The sequence below is a fragment of the Anoplophora glabripennis genome, unplaced genomic scaffold (genome assembly GCF_000390285.2).
Source record: "Anoplophora glabripennis isolate ALB-LARVAE unplaced genomic scaffold, Agla_2.0 scaffold70, whole genome shotgun sequence".
Taxonomy (NCBI): Eukaryota; Metazoa; Arthropoda; class Insecta; order Coleoptera; family Cerambycidae; genus Anoplophora; species Anoplophora glabripennis.
Genome location: NW_019416247.1, coordinates 725,995 through 747,631, shown reverse-complemented (window position 1 = coordinate 747,631; position 21,637 = coordinate 725,995). Strand labels below are relative to the sequence as shown.

General features: G+C 34.4%; 1 protein-coding gene across 2 annotated transcripts in view; it reads right to left on the bottom strand.

The window, feature by feature from the left end:
- Nucleotides 1-1,856: 1,856 nt before the first annotated feature.
- The window catches only part of LOC108903696 (lateral signaling target protein 2 homolog), a 31,718-nt gene continuing 11,937 nt past the window's right edge, over nucleotides 1,857-21,637 (bottom strand). The window contains exons 2-5 of one of the 2 annotated variants that reach the window (XM_018705961.1): nucleotides 18,443-18,721; nucleotides 11,220-12,625; nucleotides 3,627-4,007; nucleotides 1,857-3,572 (exon numbers count right to left, since the gene is read on the bottom strand). In XM_018705961.1, the coding sequence (XP_018561477.1) occupies nucleotides 3,266-3,572; nucleotides 3,627-4,007; nucleotides 11,220-12,625; nucleotides 18,443-18,721 (2,373 nt within the window). In that variant the 3' untranslated portion in view covers nucleotides 1,857-3,265. The remainder of the gene's footprint in view (nucleotides 3,573-3,626; nucleotides 4,008-11,219; nucleotides 12,626-18,442; nucleotides 18,722-21,637) is intronic. The other variant, XM_018705962.1, reaches the window with a different exon arrangement.

Sequence of the window (21,637 nt, the reverse complement as noted above, 5' to 3'; positions counted from 1 at the left end):
AAAAATCGCAAAAACGGTTTTTCTGAAATAACTAAAAAAATATAGCACGGATTGAAAAATTTTAAATGAGAAAGTTGTAGGTTTTAAAAAGATCTATCGACTGATTTTTTGAAAGTATCGATTGCTTTGTTACTTTTCGAGATATATCGAAAAAACCGTTAAAAATATTCTCTTTTCTTCTATAACTCGTTTACATTTACGTGCCCATATTTGCTATTTACTGCAAGCATAGCCCGCGGCAAGCCAAAAAAGTACATTTTTGAAAAATTTAAAAATATTAATTATTTTTCGATATATCGATTTTTTGAAAAAAAGGCGCTCTCGTAAATTGGCTAGATCTTCTCAGCGGATAGCCCTACAGTAACGATTTTCAGTTTATTTTCTTCGTAAAGAGTTATGTTATCATGCTGTTAAAAAATGTTGACGATTTTATTAATTTTAAGGATCAAAAATGGCTGAAAAAGTTGCACTTTTTTTGGGTATGTTTTTTTCAAATAACTATTTCAATTTTTATTATTTTTTTGTACTTAATCTGAGGTAGCTAAATACGAATATTATAGCATTTTCGCCTTAGAACCAAAATAGACCCGTAAATGTTTAGTTTTCTTTCTTTAATAGTCATTTTCATAAAATAAAATTTGAAATAGTAATTTGAAAAAAACATACCCAAAAAAAGTGCAACTTATTCAGTCATTTTTTGATCCTTAAAATTAATAAAATCGTCAAAATTTTTTAACAGCATGATAATATAACTCTTTTCGAAGAAAATAAACCGAAAATCGTTACTGTAGGGCTATCCGCTGAGAAGATCTAGGCAATTTCGAGAGCGTCTTTTTTTAAAAAAATCGATATATCGAAAAATAATTAATATTTTTAAATTTTTCAAAAATGTACTTTTTTGGCTTGCCGCGGGCTATGCTTGCAGTAAATAGCAAATATGGGCACGTAAATGTAAACGAGTTATAGAAGAAAAAGTAACAAAGCAATCGATACTTTCAAAAAATCAGTCGATAGATCTTTTTATAACCTACAACTTTCTCATTTAAAATTTTTCAATCCGTGCTATATTTTTTTAGTTATTTTAGAAAAACCGTTTTTACAACTTTGCGATTTTTTTTAACCATGTTCGCCATATTGGATCGAGTTTAAAGAACAAGAAACTCAATTTAAAATTTAATTTTCTATACGGTCATATTTTTTTTGTCCAGGTAATAATTTCTGCAAATTTAGAATGCTTGGACTATACCCTCTGCCTATGACTAGTGGTGATTTAAAATAATGTCCTTCAGTTTCTACGGAAACGCTAGTGAGAATGAAGTGCACTCTTTATGCAGGTTGTCCCAGAAGTAAGTACCAAAATTTTAACCATGCATTTAACTTATCACAACTTTTGTCAAATAATTTGTTCCGAGAATTTCTTAGTTTGAGATGGTTTTTAAAATTTTAAATTGATGTCGACCACTGAAACATAAGTCAAACACCTTAGTTGAGTGGAACATTCACATACATACTCTGGTATTTCTTTAATTTATAAGTAACTCGTTACTGTTAGTTGAATGGGTATGAAACACCAAATGCTGCTTTCAATGGATTAATTACTTGGTTAAAATTTTGATGTTCATTTCTGGGATACCCCTTAATTAATTATAATTTTTGGTCCTTCAGGCCGGATATAACTAAAAAAAATTGATTGCAAAAATTATTTTCTTAACTTTTTAATATTATTTTGTTAAAGGTAAAGGATCCAGTTATAAATGATTTTTAATTCAGTTTTAAGTAAAATGTGTAAAACAGGAAATTATAAAATATAAATTCATTTAATCTCATTTTGCTGATAGAATAAAGGAAACACGGTATGTTGAAAAATAATTTTTATTGGAGACCTTATTAATCCCATAAACCATATAAATAAAATATACAAGTTTATCACAAAATACTTCAGTACAACAAATTAAAAACTATTGAGAGCAGTTACTTTTAGTAGTTTTTATTTTTGTACTTACTTAGTTTGAATTGTAATATAAACCTCGAAGTAATACTCTCGTTACAGTTAAAAAATCAATACTTCACAAACAAAATTTGGCTACAGTGCTATCAAAAAAAGTCTAGTAATATTAATCTCAGTATATTATTTAGTTAAATCTATAAACATTTCAAAATATCCTGTACTGTATGCAAAACTTCTCACTCATCATCATTAAATTGTCTTACCAATCTCTATTCGATAGAATGAACCGCTAATGTTCCATATGTGAACCTCATAGACATTCTCTCGTAATAAATCTGGCAAAAGCTAAAGGCGCAGTGTACATTACAAAATATTTCGTATTTTCCTAAAACTATGGTATATTAAGGCAAAACTCGAAAATCTTAATAGTAAATAGGAAATGTTGATGTAACATATTTCTTCTTCAAAATATTTTACCAAGAATCCACATATACTACATCAAGTTTTATAAAATTTTATTCATCTAATATAATTTACTAATAATAAAAATATGAAGTACTCTTTCTCTCTCTTCCTCTCTGTTAGCAGCAGAAGCCTGCCAGCTAAATAAAAATCAGCATGGCAAAGAGTCACTCAAGTAAATATGTAGTTAGTAAGTTAAGTCATTTTTATTTTAATGTTCTACTAATGATGTCTTGTCTATAGAAAATTTACTAACTTGGACATTGTTAATTATGCTTAATAGTCGCTAGTAGTCAACACAGCCAGCAGCTTCCTTGGTCAAATCTAGAAGGCCTACAGATGTAAATTTCAGATACTATGCGATAGAACTCAGGAAAGAGTCAGTCAAAGTGGCCTGTCAAATTACCAGATCTGATTCCTCTGGATCATTTTTAAAAGATTTATTCATATAAATTGTAATAGTCTATTGCGTTATTTTCTATGTCCCAGTCATAAATAGTCGATATAATGTAATAACTATGTCCTGTAGGCATCATAATCATTAAGAATAAATATCTCTGAATATCAGAAAAACCTTATGGCTGACCTCATTTGACATTTCATTATTTTATACAAACCAATTATTAAATGTATTATAAATTTGTCAATATCAGACATTGGAATGGCCGCCTAGCTCACCAGAAACGGGGTCGAGATTTCTTTTTTTACAAGCTTTGAGCAACATAATATACGAAATAATCACAGATTAAAAACATGCCAGGATTAGGACTTCCATTTTAAAGTGAAACGTATGACATACAATTCACTCTCTTTCATCATGCTTTTAAGTACAAAGTGGAACAACCATAAAAGTAATCACATGGTAAATGGTGTTAAATTGTATATGAAACATTTATTACAAACCCTGACGGGTTTGACGTGCCCAAATTTGGGCAGAGGTACACTGTTGGATGAACACCTAGCGCAGAATACTTTCCCACAGTTCCTGCAGTGATGCCGTCTCTTGACCACTGTGAAATTAGCACCACAGCTCATGCATTTTGGAGCCTCCACATCCGGAATCCAAACAGGCGGCCTCTCCTGGGCTTCATAGTGGTTGATTTCGGGCTCTTGAGCAACTGCAGGATGAAGGTTGACGAAGTCTTCCCTTAAAGACGCATATCTATAAATGTTAGTGTTGTCAAAAGGGGAAATGTTTAATGGTGATGACAATTACCTGGTAAGGTCCGAAGATAGCGAATGCAGACTGCGTTCGTCTGCTTGGATCTGCCTTGGATGGTTGGAATAATCAGAAACGGGACAGTCCTCGTTATCCAAGTGGAAGTACACATTGGTGTCAAATAAGGCTTCTTGAGCTAGAATGTTGGGGTCCACAGAGAACTCGTTCTCTATGACGTCATGTTCAGAGGGATGGTACTCGATGGAAGCTTCTAATGTGCTGTTTTCCAGACTTTTGGCAGGTTCAGTGGCATCGGAGGCATTTATGAGGAAAACGGACTTGAGGATGTTGCGCAGATCGCATGCAAAATTGGTTTGAAGTTGGTCGGCCACTCCAGCGATGCAGACAAAGAGGCGATGGATGAGATCCTCACTTGACCTGGAACAATGATTTGGTTTATTAAAAAATCAGACACTAATAATACAATCAGAATTTCAATAACAATTTTTTTCTGCAGTAGAGAATACCAAATGCTTTGTTAAAGCAACAATATTGTCTTGATTGTTATTATTTACTCCAGCAGTTAGTCAATCAGTCATACCAGATCAAATTCAGGCTGGTATAGAGCCGTTTGGGTGCATTGGTATGGCAAGGAAGTCAAAACGATATGATTTTAGTATGGGTACCAAGGCATGAGGGACATCGAGGCTGAAGAGTTAGCCAGAGCAGGCTTATCTACAGCCCTTATAGGGTGCATGGCTAGCTATTTTATTAAGATACTTATGCAGGAATGGGTGGAAAATATAGTCCAAAAGCAGTGATAAGAAATCCCTGGACAGAAACAAGCCAAGAAGGTCTTAAAACGACTTCCGATAGAGTTGACTATTGAATCAAAGTAGTATATCAATATAAATAATGGTGTAACTACTGATATTAAATTGGAGACAACCTATGTAGAATCTGTTAAGAGAAAACAAAGAACGCATGTCTGGAGAGATCTAGAAAGGGTACGCTATCTACTGTTCGGAAGAGAACTGGTAGGCATGTGGAGCTGCTGTCGAAACTGTGAATCCAAAATAAGGAGGTAAGGTTTAAGGAATTCCAAGATTGTAGAGGTTCATAGTTGGTCCCAGTGGAAAAGGATGATGTATTCATACATCTTACAATTTACAAACATATGTATTATCTAACAATCAAAATTCTAACAAGTCGACGAGAAGATGATTACATAACCTCAACTACCAGAATTAATTAATATGTGAATGACACAATACCAAGTTAATAAGAAAAATATAGATGTAGGCCTAAATATACAGGGTGTTCCGAAATTCATGCAACAAAATTTGGTCACAGATTCTTAAGACAAATTTAAGAGACCCGTATTTTTTATTTTTGCCAAGTGGCCCTCCTCTTTACATACAGCCCCCTGAAGTCCGCCCCTAAGAATAATCTTTTTTTTATATATTATATTTATATTTTATATCTCAGAACCCTGTTGTACGAGAATCACTGAATTTGATACACAGGGGTTTTATGACATGTGGAATCTGATGGTGATACGTTTTTTGGCGGGGAACCCCCTTAAGACAATTTTTCGTGGGCCCCCTTGTCTTTGGAGCCAAAAAAATTTGGTCGCATATTTAAATTTCTTAAAAATTATCAGTCCACTAGAAAGCCATTAAATTTAGAAACTTTTTGTCTCTTTATACTTTTTTCGTAAAAAGCAATGTTTTCGAGAAGAATGTCAAGATGTGATCAAAATGCATATCGTGATTCGCCATTTTACTCAAAAACATTGCGTTTTACGAAACAAATATCAAGATACAAAAAAGTTTCTAAATTCAATGGCTTTCTAGCTAATAATTAAAAAAAAAATCAAATATGCGACCAAATTTTTCTGGTTCCAGAAACAAGGGGGCCCACGAAAAAGTGTCTTAAGGGGGTTTCTCGCCAAAAAGCGTAGCATTGTGAGATTCCTCATATCATAAATCCCCTGTGTACCAAATTTAGTGATTCTCATACAATATGGTTTTGAGATATAAAAAAGACTTCTTAGAGGCAAATTTCAGGGGGCTGTAACTCCGAAAGAGGGGGCCAGTTGGCAAAAAGAAAAAATACGGGTCCCCTAAATTTGTCTTAAGGATCTATGACCAAATTTTGTTGCATGAATTTCGGGACACCCTGTATACTAAAAACATGTCATCGAACTTTCGAGAGATGTTATTACAGTAAGAAGTATTCTATGCTACAAGTGGGAAGCACTATGTTAAACTTGAATTAAACAAAAATAAAAGTGAAAAAAACTCGGAAAAATGTAGGATTTAAAACTTTTAAAACAGTAACTTTTATTTATTCTTCCGTTTCCAAGAGCAATTATCAACAATCGCTTATACGCAAAAAATAAAATTGTTTAATAATAATACTAAATGAAATTATACATTTCTGCAAAAATAGCTAAATTAATATGGTTTACTTAATTCAGATTTTGACCATTATTATAATGTATATTTCTCAGAAATTTCTTCACATCATATTTTTTTATATTTATGCTTTAGCGGAATGTACTCTTACAATACAAATATTGTTTTAATCAGAAATAACAATGTTGCCAGGTTTTAGATAATACCAATCGATTAAACAGAGGTTATACAAACAATCAACTCCCAATACTCCCACTTATATCAATAAAAAATCGGTTTTAATTTATTTTTGCAATTTTATACCCTTCGGAAATAAATTCAAGTGAGACTAACGCAACTGTCGATTACAATATACATAAATTTCTTTGAATGTTTTCAATTTTAACAGAAGGATTACAATATAAATGAATTTGCATCAAATAGAAATTACGTACCTAGTATTTTAGTGTTTTTTTTTGGTTACTGCTATATTTTTCTCAATTAACCTTATTAAACTACCATCTCGGCAGACCGGGCGGCATTCCAACTCGGACGCGTCGTCCGTCGACCCTGAATTCTGCGATATCTGAATTTCGTATACGGAAGCCCGACCGAAGCTCTGAAAATAAAAGCCGCGCCACAGAGTTCAAGAAGGTTCACACCCCTCCTCCCACAGAGTCACGAATGACGATATGAAAAACGTATAGGGCGTGTAAGAGTACCGAGTATCGTGCGCTTTTATTTAATGTTATACAGATTATCTTATTAACACAGCGAAATTACTGCTGGAAGTGGCGCAAATTGCCTGATTTTGTCGAGAGTAATCATTACTTCAGTCCAAGTGAATCAGTGATAATTTTTATGTAACAAGTTTTTGAAATAAAGCAGTTGCTGCAAAAGTAAATGAATGGCATTAATGAAATACTTGGTAGTAATTAAGTAGTCGGTTACATTTCAACTACAATATAGTCTAAATACGAACGGCAGATCAATAGTTAAAAGTTAGGTTAAATAATAAATTAATGATCAAAACAAACGAAATGTTTACGGTACAAATAGCTGTGTCCATTAACAAGCAAAGCTTCTCTAAAGTGTAATATGCGTACTTAACGAAATTATAGTCCGAGGATATGAAGTAAGTACGTTTTTTGTCGCGGGAAAAGCGTAGGCCGTAACACAAATACATTTCGAGCCCTAGTTTATTGTTGACGGAAAAGTGACAAAAGACAAACTCTGAGTTGGCGGGCCGAGGAAATGAGTTTCCCAGTTCGAAAACTGCCAGAGGTTTTCCAGACAAGCCACTACCCGTTGCCCCGAAAGCGATTAGTTTTCGATGAAACTAAAATCCCATTTCCATTTGATCTGCACTAAATGAATTTGAAATTAAGCAACTGTGAAACTGTAGAAAAATATTCGGTTGGCCGTGATAACGGATATTTTTCTGAAGAAAACAAATGTTTTGCGGTTTGCGAGCCGTAGGATATTCAAAGCTGTTTCAGTGGAATTTTTTCTCAAAATAGGTCATCACTGTTATTTCATAAAAGTAATTAATGCAACCACACGAAAAATAAACATTTTTATCAACATAAATTGTGGTATCCAACTAAGGATCTATTCAGAATTATTTTTATTTATACCAGTTATTCTCACTATTTTTAAGAACCGTATAATTTACGCCTAAGAATTTTCCCTTTGGTGTAGTCTCGTTAATTGCAATCCTATAGTAGTCAGAATTTTATTAGATTCCCACTATTTTCAGTAAATTCTTATTTTTTAAATTTCCGTTCATTGCTAAAATTTATCCAAAACACTTAGATACGGTATTGATAACAAAACGCGATAAAAAATTATACCAAAATCCAATTTTCTATTGCTTTATCTCAAAACGCATGATAATACGGGTTTTCACGCACCCGACCTCAACCCAATAGACTTGGCATCGAAAATCCTAGTCGTTTCAGCGCTCAATTAGCGACAACCGCGAGAAAGGACGTAAAATTCCCAAATAACCGACTTAACTGTTTTATCTCTTAATCTCTTTCATTGTTACAAACCACTTCACGGATTACCTCATGAGCGTCAATTAATTAATTAGCCCTAGACAAGCCAATTACGGACAACAATAGAAACGAATTAAATGTACTAACATCCTATTTGAAACAGTATATGCAAGTTGAACTTTCTCCGCGGCCTTTCAACAAGTGGTGGGGTTAAGCGCGGCCAACTATGATGCGAACTTGTTAAAACGCTTCATATTTCATATACCTTCTTTGCAGTTTCTGTTGTAGTTATGAAACATTCCAAAATGTATTGAATACAAAAATATATTTCCGATTCTCTAAAATAGGAGGACATTTTTGCCGTCGCCTTGAACAATGTAGGCAGACAAAAAAATATTTGTACCTTCGGATATTTGTAGACGTTTATATCGTTGAGTTTCTGTCGCATTTTATCCAGTGAAAGAAGCAAGAACATTAATAAAATTTATACTATTTCCACATTGAGCCAATCATATACACGTTTTGAAGGAAAAGAGGGTCCCGAATTAAAACTACAGTGGGATACGGAACCATCGATCTTCTAGTACTAGATACTGCATAGGCCCAATTTGTTTTGTTCAAGGGGGGTATCTTAAGGTCCTTTACTTCTGATTGGCTGCTTATTCGGGCATGCTCGACATTATTTGTTTACATCGTAGAAAATATATTCTAATTAATGACTTATCTGTTCGTCTAGAGTTTTACTTACAAATTTTGTTGTGTATTATAAATGTTTTGAGTGTGTGAAGTAATTTTGTGACAGTTATTAATACCATATTATCATATCCGTCCGGAAAGTCCTGCTTTATTTGTAGCAAATTTAGAAGAGGATCGGCCATATCGTTTCATACATTAAGTTTGAAAGCATACATGGGCGTAGATTCTTTTAGGTGTAACACACCTTTGAAATACTATTGAACATTAATATAATTTATTTACGATATTACATGATCCGTTTAATGAGCACCCATTACAATTAGTAAAACTAATTTAAAAAAATTATTTCAAGATTTAGAGTGCATCACATTTAAGTTAAAAGATAATGTACAAAACAGAGTCAGAATGCTTACTGACTAAAACAATTTTATTTAAAAATCAATAAACAATTTTTTTTATTGATAGTGTCACAGTATTAATTGCAATTAGAATTATTCAATACTAAATGTAGGTACTAATATATTTATTTTATTTTGTTAATACTTTTATAATATAAGTACAATAACTTACATATGTAGTTTATATCCTTTATTGTGTTATTTATTCATTACTTTATATTAATAGTAGTTCTTAACAATTAATAAAAGTTTTATCTTAATAGGTATATGTTATTTGACACTTATTTGCTTAAAAGCGAGATGTTGGAAGAGCACTGTAAACTTTAACTTTACATTACCATCAAATTTCAAAACTAATAAGTTACTCACATCAGTCTCAGAAACCGTCTGCTACAAAAAATGCTTTTTGAAAAACATATTAATAAAAGTAGGGTGAGATACAGTACATATTTTAACATAATATACGAGTATACTATGTAAACTTAGATGTTGATAAATTAGTCATCAGTAAATAATTATACTAAAATAGTCAAATGAAGATTTAGTCATTCTGTAATTTTCCCCCATAACAAGAATTGTACACTATAATATTGTATAAGTCAAATGAAAAAATTACAATTTTTACAAAAACTGATTTTGCTACAGTTCCTATAACCCCATATCATTTGCAAAAAAATATATATTTTGCTAACCACAGCCTTTATTATGTCAAGATGTACTGCTTTAAAATTAAGTTTGACTCAATTATTTCCGAAGATAAGACTTCTTGCATTTAATACTAAATTGTAATTAAAATTCCTAATGAACCAATCTAATGTACTACGCCACTGGTGTATAGGACTAACGTCAAATATTTGTTCCCCGCCCCATCCCGCAGAGCTCCATGTCCACGACTTTGCGTATCAAAACAAACTCAATGCTGTTAGATAGCCTATGCCGTATCTAGTACTAGAAGATCGATGTACGGAACGGTTGATCGCCGCACAATAGGGACAGATGCGAGAAAACGGAGCAATCTGTACCATCTGCCTACTAGACGTGCACCTTGTCTTCTTCTCCAGACTAATTTTTTATCTACCTCCGCTGCTGAATAAAGATACCCTTACTTTATAGAGTTGTAGGCGCGACATGAAAATGTATTTTTTTTTTTCAAAGCAGCTGTAAATGATTTTAAACTATCTGGAGATCAACTGATAATGTATACCTACGTGCTTGGATTAAAACAGGGACAATAAGGAATTAAAAATATCAATTATACTTTTCCTAACATTTGTGACCGTCAACATTATTTGATTTATTTATTCAAATAACTGATAAAATTCTATGGAAATGAGACGATAACGTAATTACGTCATAACAAGTGCACATATCAATTAGAATTGTTTGAACAGTTGAAACAACAAATCAAATTTCGTTGAATTTGTATAGAATGTCCCATTTAAACTGTAAACTAGCAATTTTGTTAACACATAAAACTTTTCAGTATAGAATAATTTTATTGATGTCTGTTAATTTAAATATGCTTTTATCAATATATTTAAATTTCAAAATTCCCGGTTCATCTTAAGGAGGTTTATCTGATATGGAATTGGCAAACAAATATTCATAAAAAATTAATATAAACTTATTAATATGAAGAAAATCCTCAAAAAAAAAAAATGACTAGTTGGATACCTAAGAGACGAGATATTAATAAAATAATTTTTCACGATTTAGTACGAAGTCTTATGAGAATGTAGATTTTTTTGGTCTTTCCACTTACAATGCGCAATAACTGACGAACAGCAACTTGTATAAATAGGAAACCGATATCTAAGGAACCGTATGACAGCTCGTTGAAATCGATTAGGTACTTGTAAGATACATAATTTATAATAATTCTCGGTCGGCAACGCCGCGGTCTCGACGTAGCGTATTATTTGAAATTCGCAGATGTGACATATGATGCATATTTCTAGCTTAGTCATCCAAACAGAAATAACAGAATGATCGAACGCGAGCGAACGAACGCCGAGCTGAGCGCGCCAGCCAAGTGCAACGTTGTCAAATCTAAATCTATCCGATAAACCTCCTTAAGTAAGGCATCCTCACCAGCAGAGTTGGAGAGAGAAGGAAAAAATGGATGGTAAAGAGTTAAAATAAATTGGCTTTGCTTACCTGTACTTAGCCCGAACTTCATTCCTACTTGCGAATTCGGCGGCTTGCAGCGCCAACGCTATCTCCTCGTCATCGGCACAATTGCTGTTAAACGAAGAGGTCTCCGAACTGCCAGTGCTCGAGGAATCCTCGTCTGCAATGCTGTCTGTCGTCCTTTTTATCACTTTTTTCTTCCTCACGGGAAAGGCCGACCTGGGGATTAATCTGCTTCCCACAGGGGAAAGATCCGTTTGAGCGTGTAGGGCTTTCCTGCCACCAGCAGTATCTGCGGGTATCTTGGAGTAACACCTGCACATCGCCGAAGAGGAGTTCCCAGCGCATTGGCAGTTCTTCGTCTCGTTCAGGTCTAGGCTTGGTGATCTGTCTAAGCTGGTGGTTTCAGTGCATATCCCCGAATCGTTGGGCGATTCTAAGTCCTCGGCGTTCAACTTGACTTTGGACGTTTTGGAAGCGACCACCTCCTCGGTGGTGAGGATCGAAGACAGTGTTGCCGCTGCTTCGGATATCACCTCCAGGGAGTCGTGATCTGGAGGCGAGTCCCCTCTTACAGCGTTAGCCAAAAGATTGGGTACGCAACTGTGCGCCACGCTGTTTGCGATTAAATAGCCCGATGTGGAGGGTACATCCACTGTTACAGTGGTAGGGCTTCGTTGTATAGTTCCCTGATGAACACTTATTTCCTCCTTAGGAGGTCTTTCGTCTTTACCAAAAGTAGAAATGTAATCATTACAGAGGGGATAGTCGTTATAAAACTGTCCTATGAAGTAGTCCAAGTCACTCTGCACGTCTACGTCACTCACCGCCTTCACGTCACTAATCTGTTCGTTATCACACAGCAATTTCTCTAGCATGTACAATTCCCTCTTGTTTAAGGTCCACAACAACTCGCGTATCTTATGAAGCAAAGTCCTAAACGGTCGGAACATCTCGCTCATCTCCTCCACGGATTTGTCGATGCACAGGGGCCCGTTCGGGAAGATGAGAAGGCCGCTAACTATCGCCAATCGGGGGATGGTGAACATCAGCGCGGGATCACAATCGTCGACCATCTCCTGAGTCAGCAGCCTCATCTTCAGGGCCCGTTGGAGGGTCTCTGAGAAGAGTACGCCGATGAGCTCCTGGAGCTCGTACTCCTGGGTGGATTTCACAGGCACCATAGCACTCACGTAGGCCAGTTCGAATTCCGCGAAAAGTTTATCGAAAATCTTGAGGCTCTCGAGCAGCATCTCTGTGACTAGTTCGTTGGAGTCGAGCTTGATGGGGCCGTTGGGGGTGTTATTTCGAAGGCAGGCGGCCCGCAGGAGATTCCGTACATTCTCCAGGCTCTTGGTGACGGCCTTGGCAAGGGGACGCATGGCGGTGCTCTCCGCTTCTCGGTTCATTATAGAGGAACCGGCGGCGAGACACTGCAACAATTTTATGATTAAATTAAGTGTAAAAACTGTAGAGATTGAAATATGGAATAACAAAGAAGTCGCAGTAAGAAATATTAACAAGATTGCCCAGTTGTTTTTAAAACGCTTAGACCAATGGTATTCTATCTATAAGATTTATAACTAGAAAATGGTATACCTACATTTTTAAGCTAATTGAAGATTATTTTTTAATCGATTTAAATCGAGTTTAATTTTAAGAGCGACTATAAAGTACATGGAGGTCCAGAACTGATTGGCCCTTATAGGCTATTGACTATGTCAAAAAAAGAGGGTACAAAGGAACTACAACGTATCAGAAATTTTATTGTTTGATATGTTCAATTGACCCTAAAAAATGATAAAACCGCGGAGTGCTACCTTTTAAAGGGGTGCGTTTTTGAGAACGAAGTAAAAAGGTGGTATTTTCAGTTTTTTGAGTTTTCAAAAGGTCTCATTTCGATTGGAAATTCAATTTGCTACAACTTTTCTGTTGACAACTATAGTGAAAAAAATGAATAGTTTCCGAGTAAAACTCAAAAAACTGGTGTAAAATTTTGTTACTTACATATTGTTTCTTGTGTATTTTTTTTTAAATTGGAGAGCACTTGCAAATTATGAACAACTAATTGAAAAGTTTATTTCGGACAAAAGCAGAAGAATGGACTTACACAATAAAAAATAATGTGGAGTACATTCAATAGTACTTAAAATTAAACTACCCAATTATATTTGATTTTTTTTCAATACTTTGTCCATAAATTTTTTCGCCCTGCCTGGTATGGAAGTCAAAGCCGCCACGGAATCTAAACGCAAATAAGTAAAAATAAGGTTATACATAGTCTTAAAGTTTGAAAGAAGCGATATTATACATATTAAAAATTATCTATGGATATTTAAATTGAACATAAAGCGAATTCTTAGGCAAATGTCAATGAATACCTCGCAGCGCTCTGGTATTTATAAAATGCAGGAGTAATTTTCCACCTAATCCCACGGTTATTAATTACCTAATAAATTTCCAATATCGGAAATATTTACATTGACGTAGAACTCCCAAGTTTAATGTCTAAGTTGACCTTTAATGGTTCATAGAGATAACAATATCTGACCTATGAAGTGGACGTGCCACCTACTGATACGGCTGCTGGATGAAAAACCTAACCCAGCCGCTGAAGGACATATCGAGGCATACGTTAAATGTTAAAGGGTACCATTTTTGTAGCGATAAAATATAATTACGTCAAGATATAGAGTTAATTCATCAACAATTTTCCACGAATTTCCACGTTAAAATGTAGATAGGGGAAGTGCGGCAACAGAGGAAACGTCTCGATTTCTTTTCTAAATTCATTTCAGTTAGTGATAGAGGTTTATTTACGTATGTTATTTAAAGTTTGTTGAAGAACTAAATATTTAGCATTAAAAAGTATGTTTTTCTAATATAAAAGTTAAAATTTTACTTCTTGAAACAATGGACTCATTCCGCAACACTTAGTTTACAATTTAGTTGAGAATGGTGACAAAATCAAGTCAATAGTTTTAATATTAGTCGCGATAAATAATTTATATTCGTAAAATATCTTGAAACTGTCCAAACCTCAGAGCATATACGTGAAGAAAGCACCGCGTATTAAAAAGTGTAGACGCTGTAGAGAGAAAGGCCGATAGTTTGGGTACTCGCTGTCTCTCTCACGTTAATTTATCACGTGCCTGCGTGAGAGAGAAAGATAGTACCCAAGCTATATCTTTCTCTCTCTGTCACTCGTCTACACTGTCGCCGTACACGTGCTTCCTACATTTAGTGTAGGCTCTAAGCAAGAGGCTTTTAGCTTTTTGTCTCAAGCTATTTACTTGTAAAAGTTTTTTTCATTATTTGTCGTAAGTTTAAATTTTTCCATGTTTATTGATAGAAGGATCAGTTAGTGATTATTTTCCTTAAACTATTTTTACCTAACCAAAAATCGCATATTCAAAACAGAAGATTTATATACGGTTATATTTAGAAAAAATGGCAACATTCTGTTACGTATTACGTGAGAAAAGGGACAATATGATGTACGTGAGGCCAAGACTATGTGGGATAACTGCTAACGCGTGGCATGACGTCACAAGTTTCTGTGCGTTTTCATTAATTAATTTGAGGGAGAAATTGTTGAAAACATATTCTAATTTTTTGCACATAAATTAACTACGATATATATTTTCTGATTATGGATTAAAAAACATGTTGAATGATTCCAGTGGCTGCTAATGTATAATGTATGTCACATCTTGTGGCAGTAACATAACCTATATCCCAGGACCAAACCGCTAGGGCATTGCGTGTATAATATTCAGGCATTGTTGGGAATTACAGGTCATTAGAATTGTAAAGTATTAATAGACATAAATAGGTATTTAATATGTGTAGTGGGCTTGTCTAGGTACTGTACCAATCTTAATGTAACACCGTTACATTGTTAACAATGTCGTTGTCAGTTTTTTTAAAAATTATTATAGCATTTCAGCAGGAGAACGATTTTTTTTTTCTAAAAAAAGGGGTGATCCAAAAGTAACCCACGATTTGAATTGTGGGCCATTTCTATTTCGAATGAATTTTCACAAACTTCACTCGCTCATTCGTCGTATAGCGCTCAATGTTGTCTAACTGCAACGGGTTTACTACAACACGGACCCTGACAATGCTGCCGATTCTTAAGGCGGGTATCCACTTGTGGCAATGCTCCGTAACGTAACACGAACATGTTACGGCCTGTTGCAAAAGGCGACACGGTTCGCTGCGAAAGTATGTGTGGTTTTGGTCGTATCATTCATTCCGTAACGTAACAAAATAAGGTTATGAGACGACACAGAAACATAAACTCGCAGTATGAACCTGACTGCAATAATGGATACCCTGCAAAGGGATGCTAACAGGTTCTCCATTTTCATCTTGCAATGCTCCACAGGTCGTCCTACTTCGTCTGCGATTTCCGCCCCTGCTTTCTAATTTTATGATCGGGATCTTAAGGATCCCAAAATATAGACTTTTTATGATACAGTTCTATGAGGTTTTGAATATTTTCTTTACTCCACTCCATGGCACAAACACAGAAAAACACACTCTTCCTAGTCACTGCATAAAACAGACCATATACAAAAGACTGACGAAACAAAAAATAAGACAAAATCACATGTACAATAGGCAACATGTGGCAGAAAGTACTGTTGCATCCCTTTGATGCGACGACTAAAAACCGACAACTGATGGTTTGTCCCGGATTAGTTACGCATGTCAAATTGGTTACACGTCCCATGCAACAATTTCCCGTCTCGACTAGCTGTAACGTAACATGTTGGGTGTTACGTTACGGGGCATTTGACACAAATGGATACCCGCCTTTAGGAATGCAAATGGCGCACAATTCAAATCTTGCGTTACTTTTGGGACACCCTATATATATATATTTTTAACAAAATCTATTCAGTTATGTTGAAGAGAATATTTTTAAAACTGGATATTTAGATCATTTTCAATTAAAACCATTTGTGTCGACAACTTGGTTCGTGAAATCCATCATTCAAAAANTATATATATATATATATACATTTCAAAGTATGTATATCAAGCAAATGGAATCTGCATCAAAGTTAATAGTAATATTTGTTTCTCAGGTCACTAAGAACAAAAAACTGTAACACTGTTGCCTCATTTCTCCTATGTGTAGCACTTTCAAGATATTGGACGAAAGAAATGAAATTGAATTGTTTGTGATTATATACCATGTCTCAAAAAATAGGTGCATAATGTGAAACTTTTTTAATATACTTACATGAAATTTCTCTTTAGAAGTAATTCCTTCATTAGAAACTTCAATTAAATGCAACAATAAAAAAAGTTCCACATTATATTCCCGAGGCGTAGACCAAGAACTTTATGTAGGTACCTTTTTATCTATACTCTGTTTGGAAATGAAAGAGAGTAATAAAACCCCGAGATAAGAACCGGCCATGGGCGTGGTAATATTTCGTTTCAGGTAATTATCGGGTAACACTAATGCTAACAAAAATGACAGGGATTGGAAAATCGACTATCTACAGACTTTTAAAGGAAACAAAAAATGAACAAGATACTGTAAATCCCCCAAAATCATCTACAGGGAGGTCAAAAGTCGTTATAGATGATTTCTTCAAAAATGTCATTCGCAGAAAAGTACACTCATTTTATTTTAAAAAAGAAATACCAACGCTAAACAAAATTTTAAGTGAACTTTCAGAGGACAACGATTTGCCAAAAATCAGTAGAAGCAAATTATGGGCCGTCTTACGAGAGTTGAATTTTTGCTGGGAAAAGCAGAACAGGAAGTCAGTTCTTATCGATAAAGATGAAATTATTTGTTGGCGAAGATCCTACTTAAGATCAATTAGAAAATTCCGTGACGAAGGGAGGAATATTTATTATCTAGACGAAACTTGGGTCAACGAGGGATATACTGTAACAAAAGTATGGCAAGATAAAAATGTAAAAAGTTTTCGACAAGCATTTTTGGATGGACTTTCAACAGGGTTCAAGGCACCTTCAGGTAAAGGGCGAAGATTAATAGTGACACATATAGGTAGTGCCAGTGGTTTTGTAGATGGCGGTTTACTTTTATTTGAATCTAAAAATACAGGTGACTATCACGAAGACATGAACGCAGATGTTTTCGAAGAGTATTTTACACAGATGTTGGATCTTATTCCTCCGGGGTCTGTAATTGTCATGGATAATGCCAGTTACCATTCACGGCAGACCGAGCGGACGCCTACGACTGCTTGGAGGAAAGCCGATATAATTCAATGGTTATCCGGAAAAAACATTTCTTTTGAAACAAATATGGTGAAAAAGGAACTTTTGACACTTGTCAATCTTAATAAAGATCAGAAAAAATATGTTATCGATGAAATGGCAACAAATCGCCAAATAACGGTACTACGGTTACCACCTTATCACTGTGAACTTAACCCAATCGAATTAGTCTGGGCGCAGGTAAAAGGAGATGTAGCGCGAAATAATACGACGTTTAAATTAAGTGACGTGAAAATTTTGTTAAAAAATTCCTTGGAACGAGTAACTGCAGATAACTGGCAAAGATGTATACATCATGTACAAAAAGAAGAGGAGAAAATGTGGGAACTCGATAATTTAATTGACGTTACTGTGGAACCTATCGTTATCAATCTAGGAGACGAAGATAATTCATCAGAATATTCAGAGGATGAATTTTAATATACCTACTTTTTTATTTTCTTTATTGTACATTTATACAACACTACATTTACTCACCATAATTTGAATTTTCAAAATACATATATTTTTGTGTGGAATAAAAGTCTATTCATTAAATTTAAATAAATATTTTGATAATAATATTGAATAATTTTATTTGAATTACTAAAAACCCTCTTAACCCGGTTATGATGCTTAAAGTAGCCTCATGTTTTGAAATGCTGTTTTTATATTGTTTACTTATAAGAGAAATGGACCGAGAAATTGAAGCGGCATAGACAAAGACGGATTGTCGGGGATTAAATTTTAGCTACCTGCTACAATTTAGTACAACCCGGTCACACAAAGTTTTTTTAAAAGTACACCTCATCTATACCGATAATACATAATATAAAAATATTGAATATAAGCACCAGTACTACATTTATTTACGATTTGCATACATAATAAGTTTTTATTACTCTCTTTCATTTCTAAACAGACTATAGGGAGGTAATTTTTTTTCTCATATTTGACAAACACATTTTAAGATGGTCTACCCCCCAGGTAAACCCTCTCACCTCAGCTCCAAACCACAGCTGCCCTGCCAGGTTTTCCTGGAGGACGTCTTCTGGGAACTTAACCCGAAAGTCCCTGTTAGCCCGCTCGTCACCTATCAGCACGTCCATGATGGCGTTGGTGACGGTGAGAACCTTGTCCTGGGCCTGGCGCAGCTGGTTGACCAACGTGGTGCAGCGTTCAGGATCTTTGCGACCGTCGAAGCTGTCCAGTTCGTTGGCCACGATGTTCAGGTCTTCGTCTGCGTAGAAAAACTGGGCCAGCAGGGATTTGTCGTCCCTCTGGAAAGAAATAATTATGTATATTAAAAATTCAAGCTACTTAATATATTTTGTCACATAATGCGGAAAGTGGAACTTTCATATTTATTTATAGTGATTACTAAAGAATGGGCCAAATTTTATCAACAGTTTTTACAATAGGGGTATTTGGGTGGCCAAGCAAAAATGCTTCCACGGCTTGAAGAAGTTCCACTTTATTTAAGAAGAGACACGTGGTTCATGCACAGCGGAGCTCCGCCGCATTTTTCTCGGCCAGTACGTGCATATTTAAATGCAATGCTAAATCAATATGTTGTTTCAAACTCGAAGATCTCCCAGAAAACGTGTGTGTCACTGTCAACGGTGCATTCTTCGAACAATTACTTTAGATCATAATTACGTATTTTATTTGTTTTATTGTTGTAATAACACGAAAAAACTCTTGATTTGTATGGCTTTTAATTTCTCGTATTATCAAATTATTAAAAACAGTTTATCAAAATGGAAAATTTACGTAGCAAAATTTCAATGTTGTATGCTTTAGATACGTTAAAAAAAATCTAGTCAAGCAAAATATCAAAGCAGGACTGGCAAAATTTGTTTCTCAACAAGTAAGGCCAAACCCATAAGGAAATTTTTCAACACTAACATTTTTTTTTTAGTTACTTATTTAATAACGAAAATATAACTTGTAATAACTTCTTGAATTTAATTTACGTTATACTTAATGTTATCTGTATTCATATATTTCTACCAAAATTATTAGATACCTAATTCTTATTGATATTACTCCAAAAGGAATTTGAAATCGGTGTTGTATTAATATGTTGTATTAATTAATATACGTTTCAATTAAACAATATTCCAATATCAATTTACAATCGGTAAAAAATGACATCGTTCGATAACGTCACCGAAATACGAGTAATCACTTCCTCGATTTTACAGGTAGATCGATTTCGACATAAACGTGCAATTAAAAAAACACAAACCGCTTGACCAATCAATAATTCAATTGGCATTGTTCGCATGAGAGTTGCATCGCCAATCCGTAGTAGGCCGTGAAATCGCCAAATTCGTTAAAATTTTTTTCACGGAGCCGCGTGCGGATCGTAACCTTGCTGGCAATGCCGGGGCAGCATTGAAAGGCTTCCTCGTAGCCCACTTCGACGCGCTGCCTCCGAAAACTATCAATCTTCGGGTGTTATTGCGCTACCACGGGATCGAAAATAAGCCCGCAACGGTTGGTCGATTTTAGTCAAAGTTTAGTCATTTGTTAATTTTCAATTAATCATTTTCTGTATAGGAAGTAGATGGTGCCAATGAATGCTTAATTACTTGATAATTAATTTTGTAATATAATGGTAACGTCCTACTATACAGAGCATTTTTTTTAATAAGTTAAAATCGAGCGTATGTTTTAAAGATCTATCGTAATGAATGAGGATGCCCCACCAGCGAGGGGTGGACAACTCCCTTAAATTCGTGTACATTCTTAGCTCAGATCAAATTAAATCTCTATAAATTTTATTAAATCACAACAGTTGTCTTTAAATTAATTTATATAATTTTAGATCTATTTAAATCACCTTCGGAGGCGTTAAATCTATTAAAATTCCTTTAAATTCCTATAAATCATTATAAATCGCCAAAAAATATTTATAAATCTATTAAATCGTGATTTAAATTTTCATAAGACCATAAACTTCCTCCTTAATACGCAATAGCCAAAACAAGCATAAGCAAAGTTAACGAAATTCGCTAGCTTTAAGTGCTTTCAGCTCTAAGCACTTTTCACATTGTACATTACAATGATGACATATCAAAATTCATAGTGGTATTTTTGGTATCCAAGAAAAAAATTTTTAATTTTATTAAGGTAATGTAATGAAATGCTTAAATCCACTTTCTCTACAAATTTTTGTAGAGGAAGTGAAGTTCATTATACGTTGGCATCTGAATTTGAAAATTTCGACAAGTAAAAAAATTGGGGCAAATTTTAGCCAACGACCCTCCCAATTGGGACGCCCCTGACTAATATTTTTCAAAAATTTTATCATAATCTATTTCGACTTTTAATGCACGTTGATGGTGTCAGAATGCATAATTATCCTTCAACCCGTTTCGGAAATATTTAAAAAAAATTTCTTGAGGTCCCATTTAGGGGCTATCTTAGGAAGCATTTATCGACCCATATTTATATGTATGAAAACATATTTTTATTGTTGGCAATAGAATTAAGTAGTAAATTATTGGACACTAATTATGAGACACCCTGTATATGGCTAAAAAAGAAGACGTTCAGGACGTAGAGAGATTTTATTTTTTATGGACCAATTCTCATATGTGGAAACGAACCTTTTACAAATAAAAGATATGATACAGTACAGATTGAGAAAATGTATAAAGATTTTAAAAATATATAGAAATATAACATAAACTTTTATTAAACATTATTTTATATTTGCAGCTTATTTTCACGCGTATAGTGTAAGTAAGCAAATATCAAAAAAAAAACATTGATAATTGGAAGTTGCTTCCACTTTGGTAATTTACATTAGTAAAATCATTTTAACTGAGGCAAAAACAATGTCAGTAATATTGACTTGTGTTAAATTTCTGGTCCAATCACTTTTAAATCAATATAAATCACCATCCAGTACCTTAAATCTAACTAAATCTCCTTAAATCCAAAGAAATGTCCTTAAATCAAATTTAATAACTTTTTAGTTCTCAATTTAAATCTCTTAATTTCTCAATTAAATCATGTTAAATCTGGATAATTGAAAAATAGGACTTAAATCAGTCCTAATTAATTGGGATTTAAAATCTGTGTACAAATTTGTATTGAGTTATCCACCCCTCGCCCACCAGTCTATCATAATATGTCCTAAATATTGCAAAGTTTTTCAATTCGTGGGAGAGAATCCAGCTTGA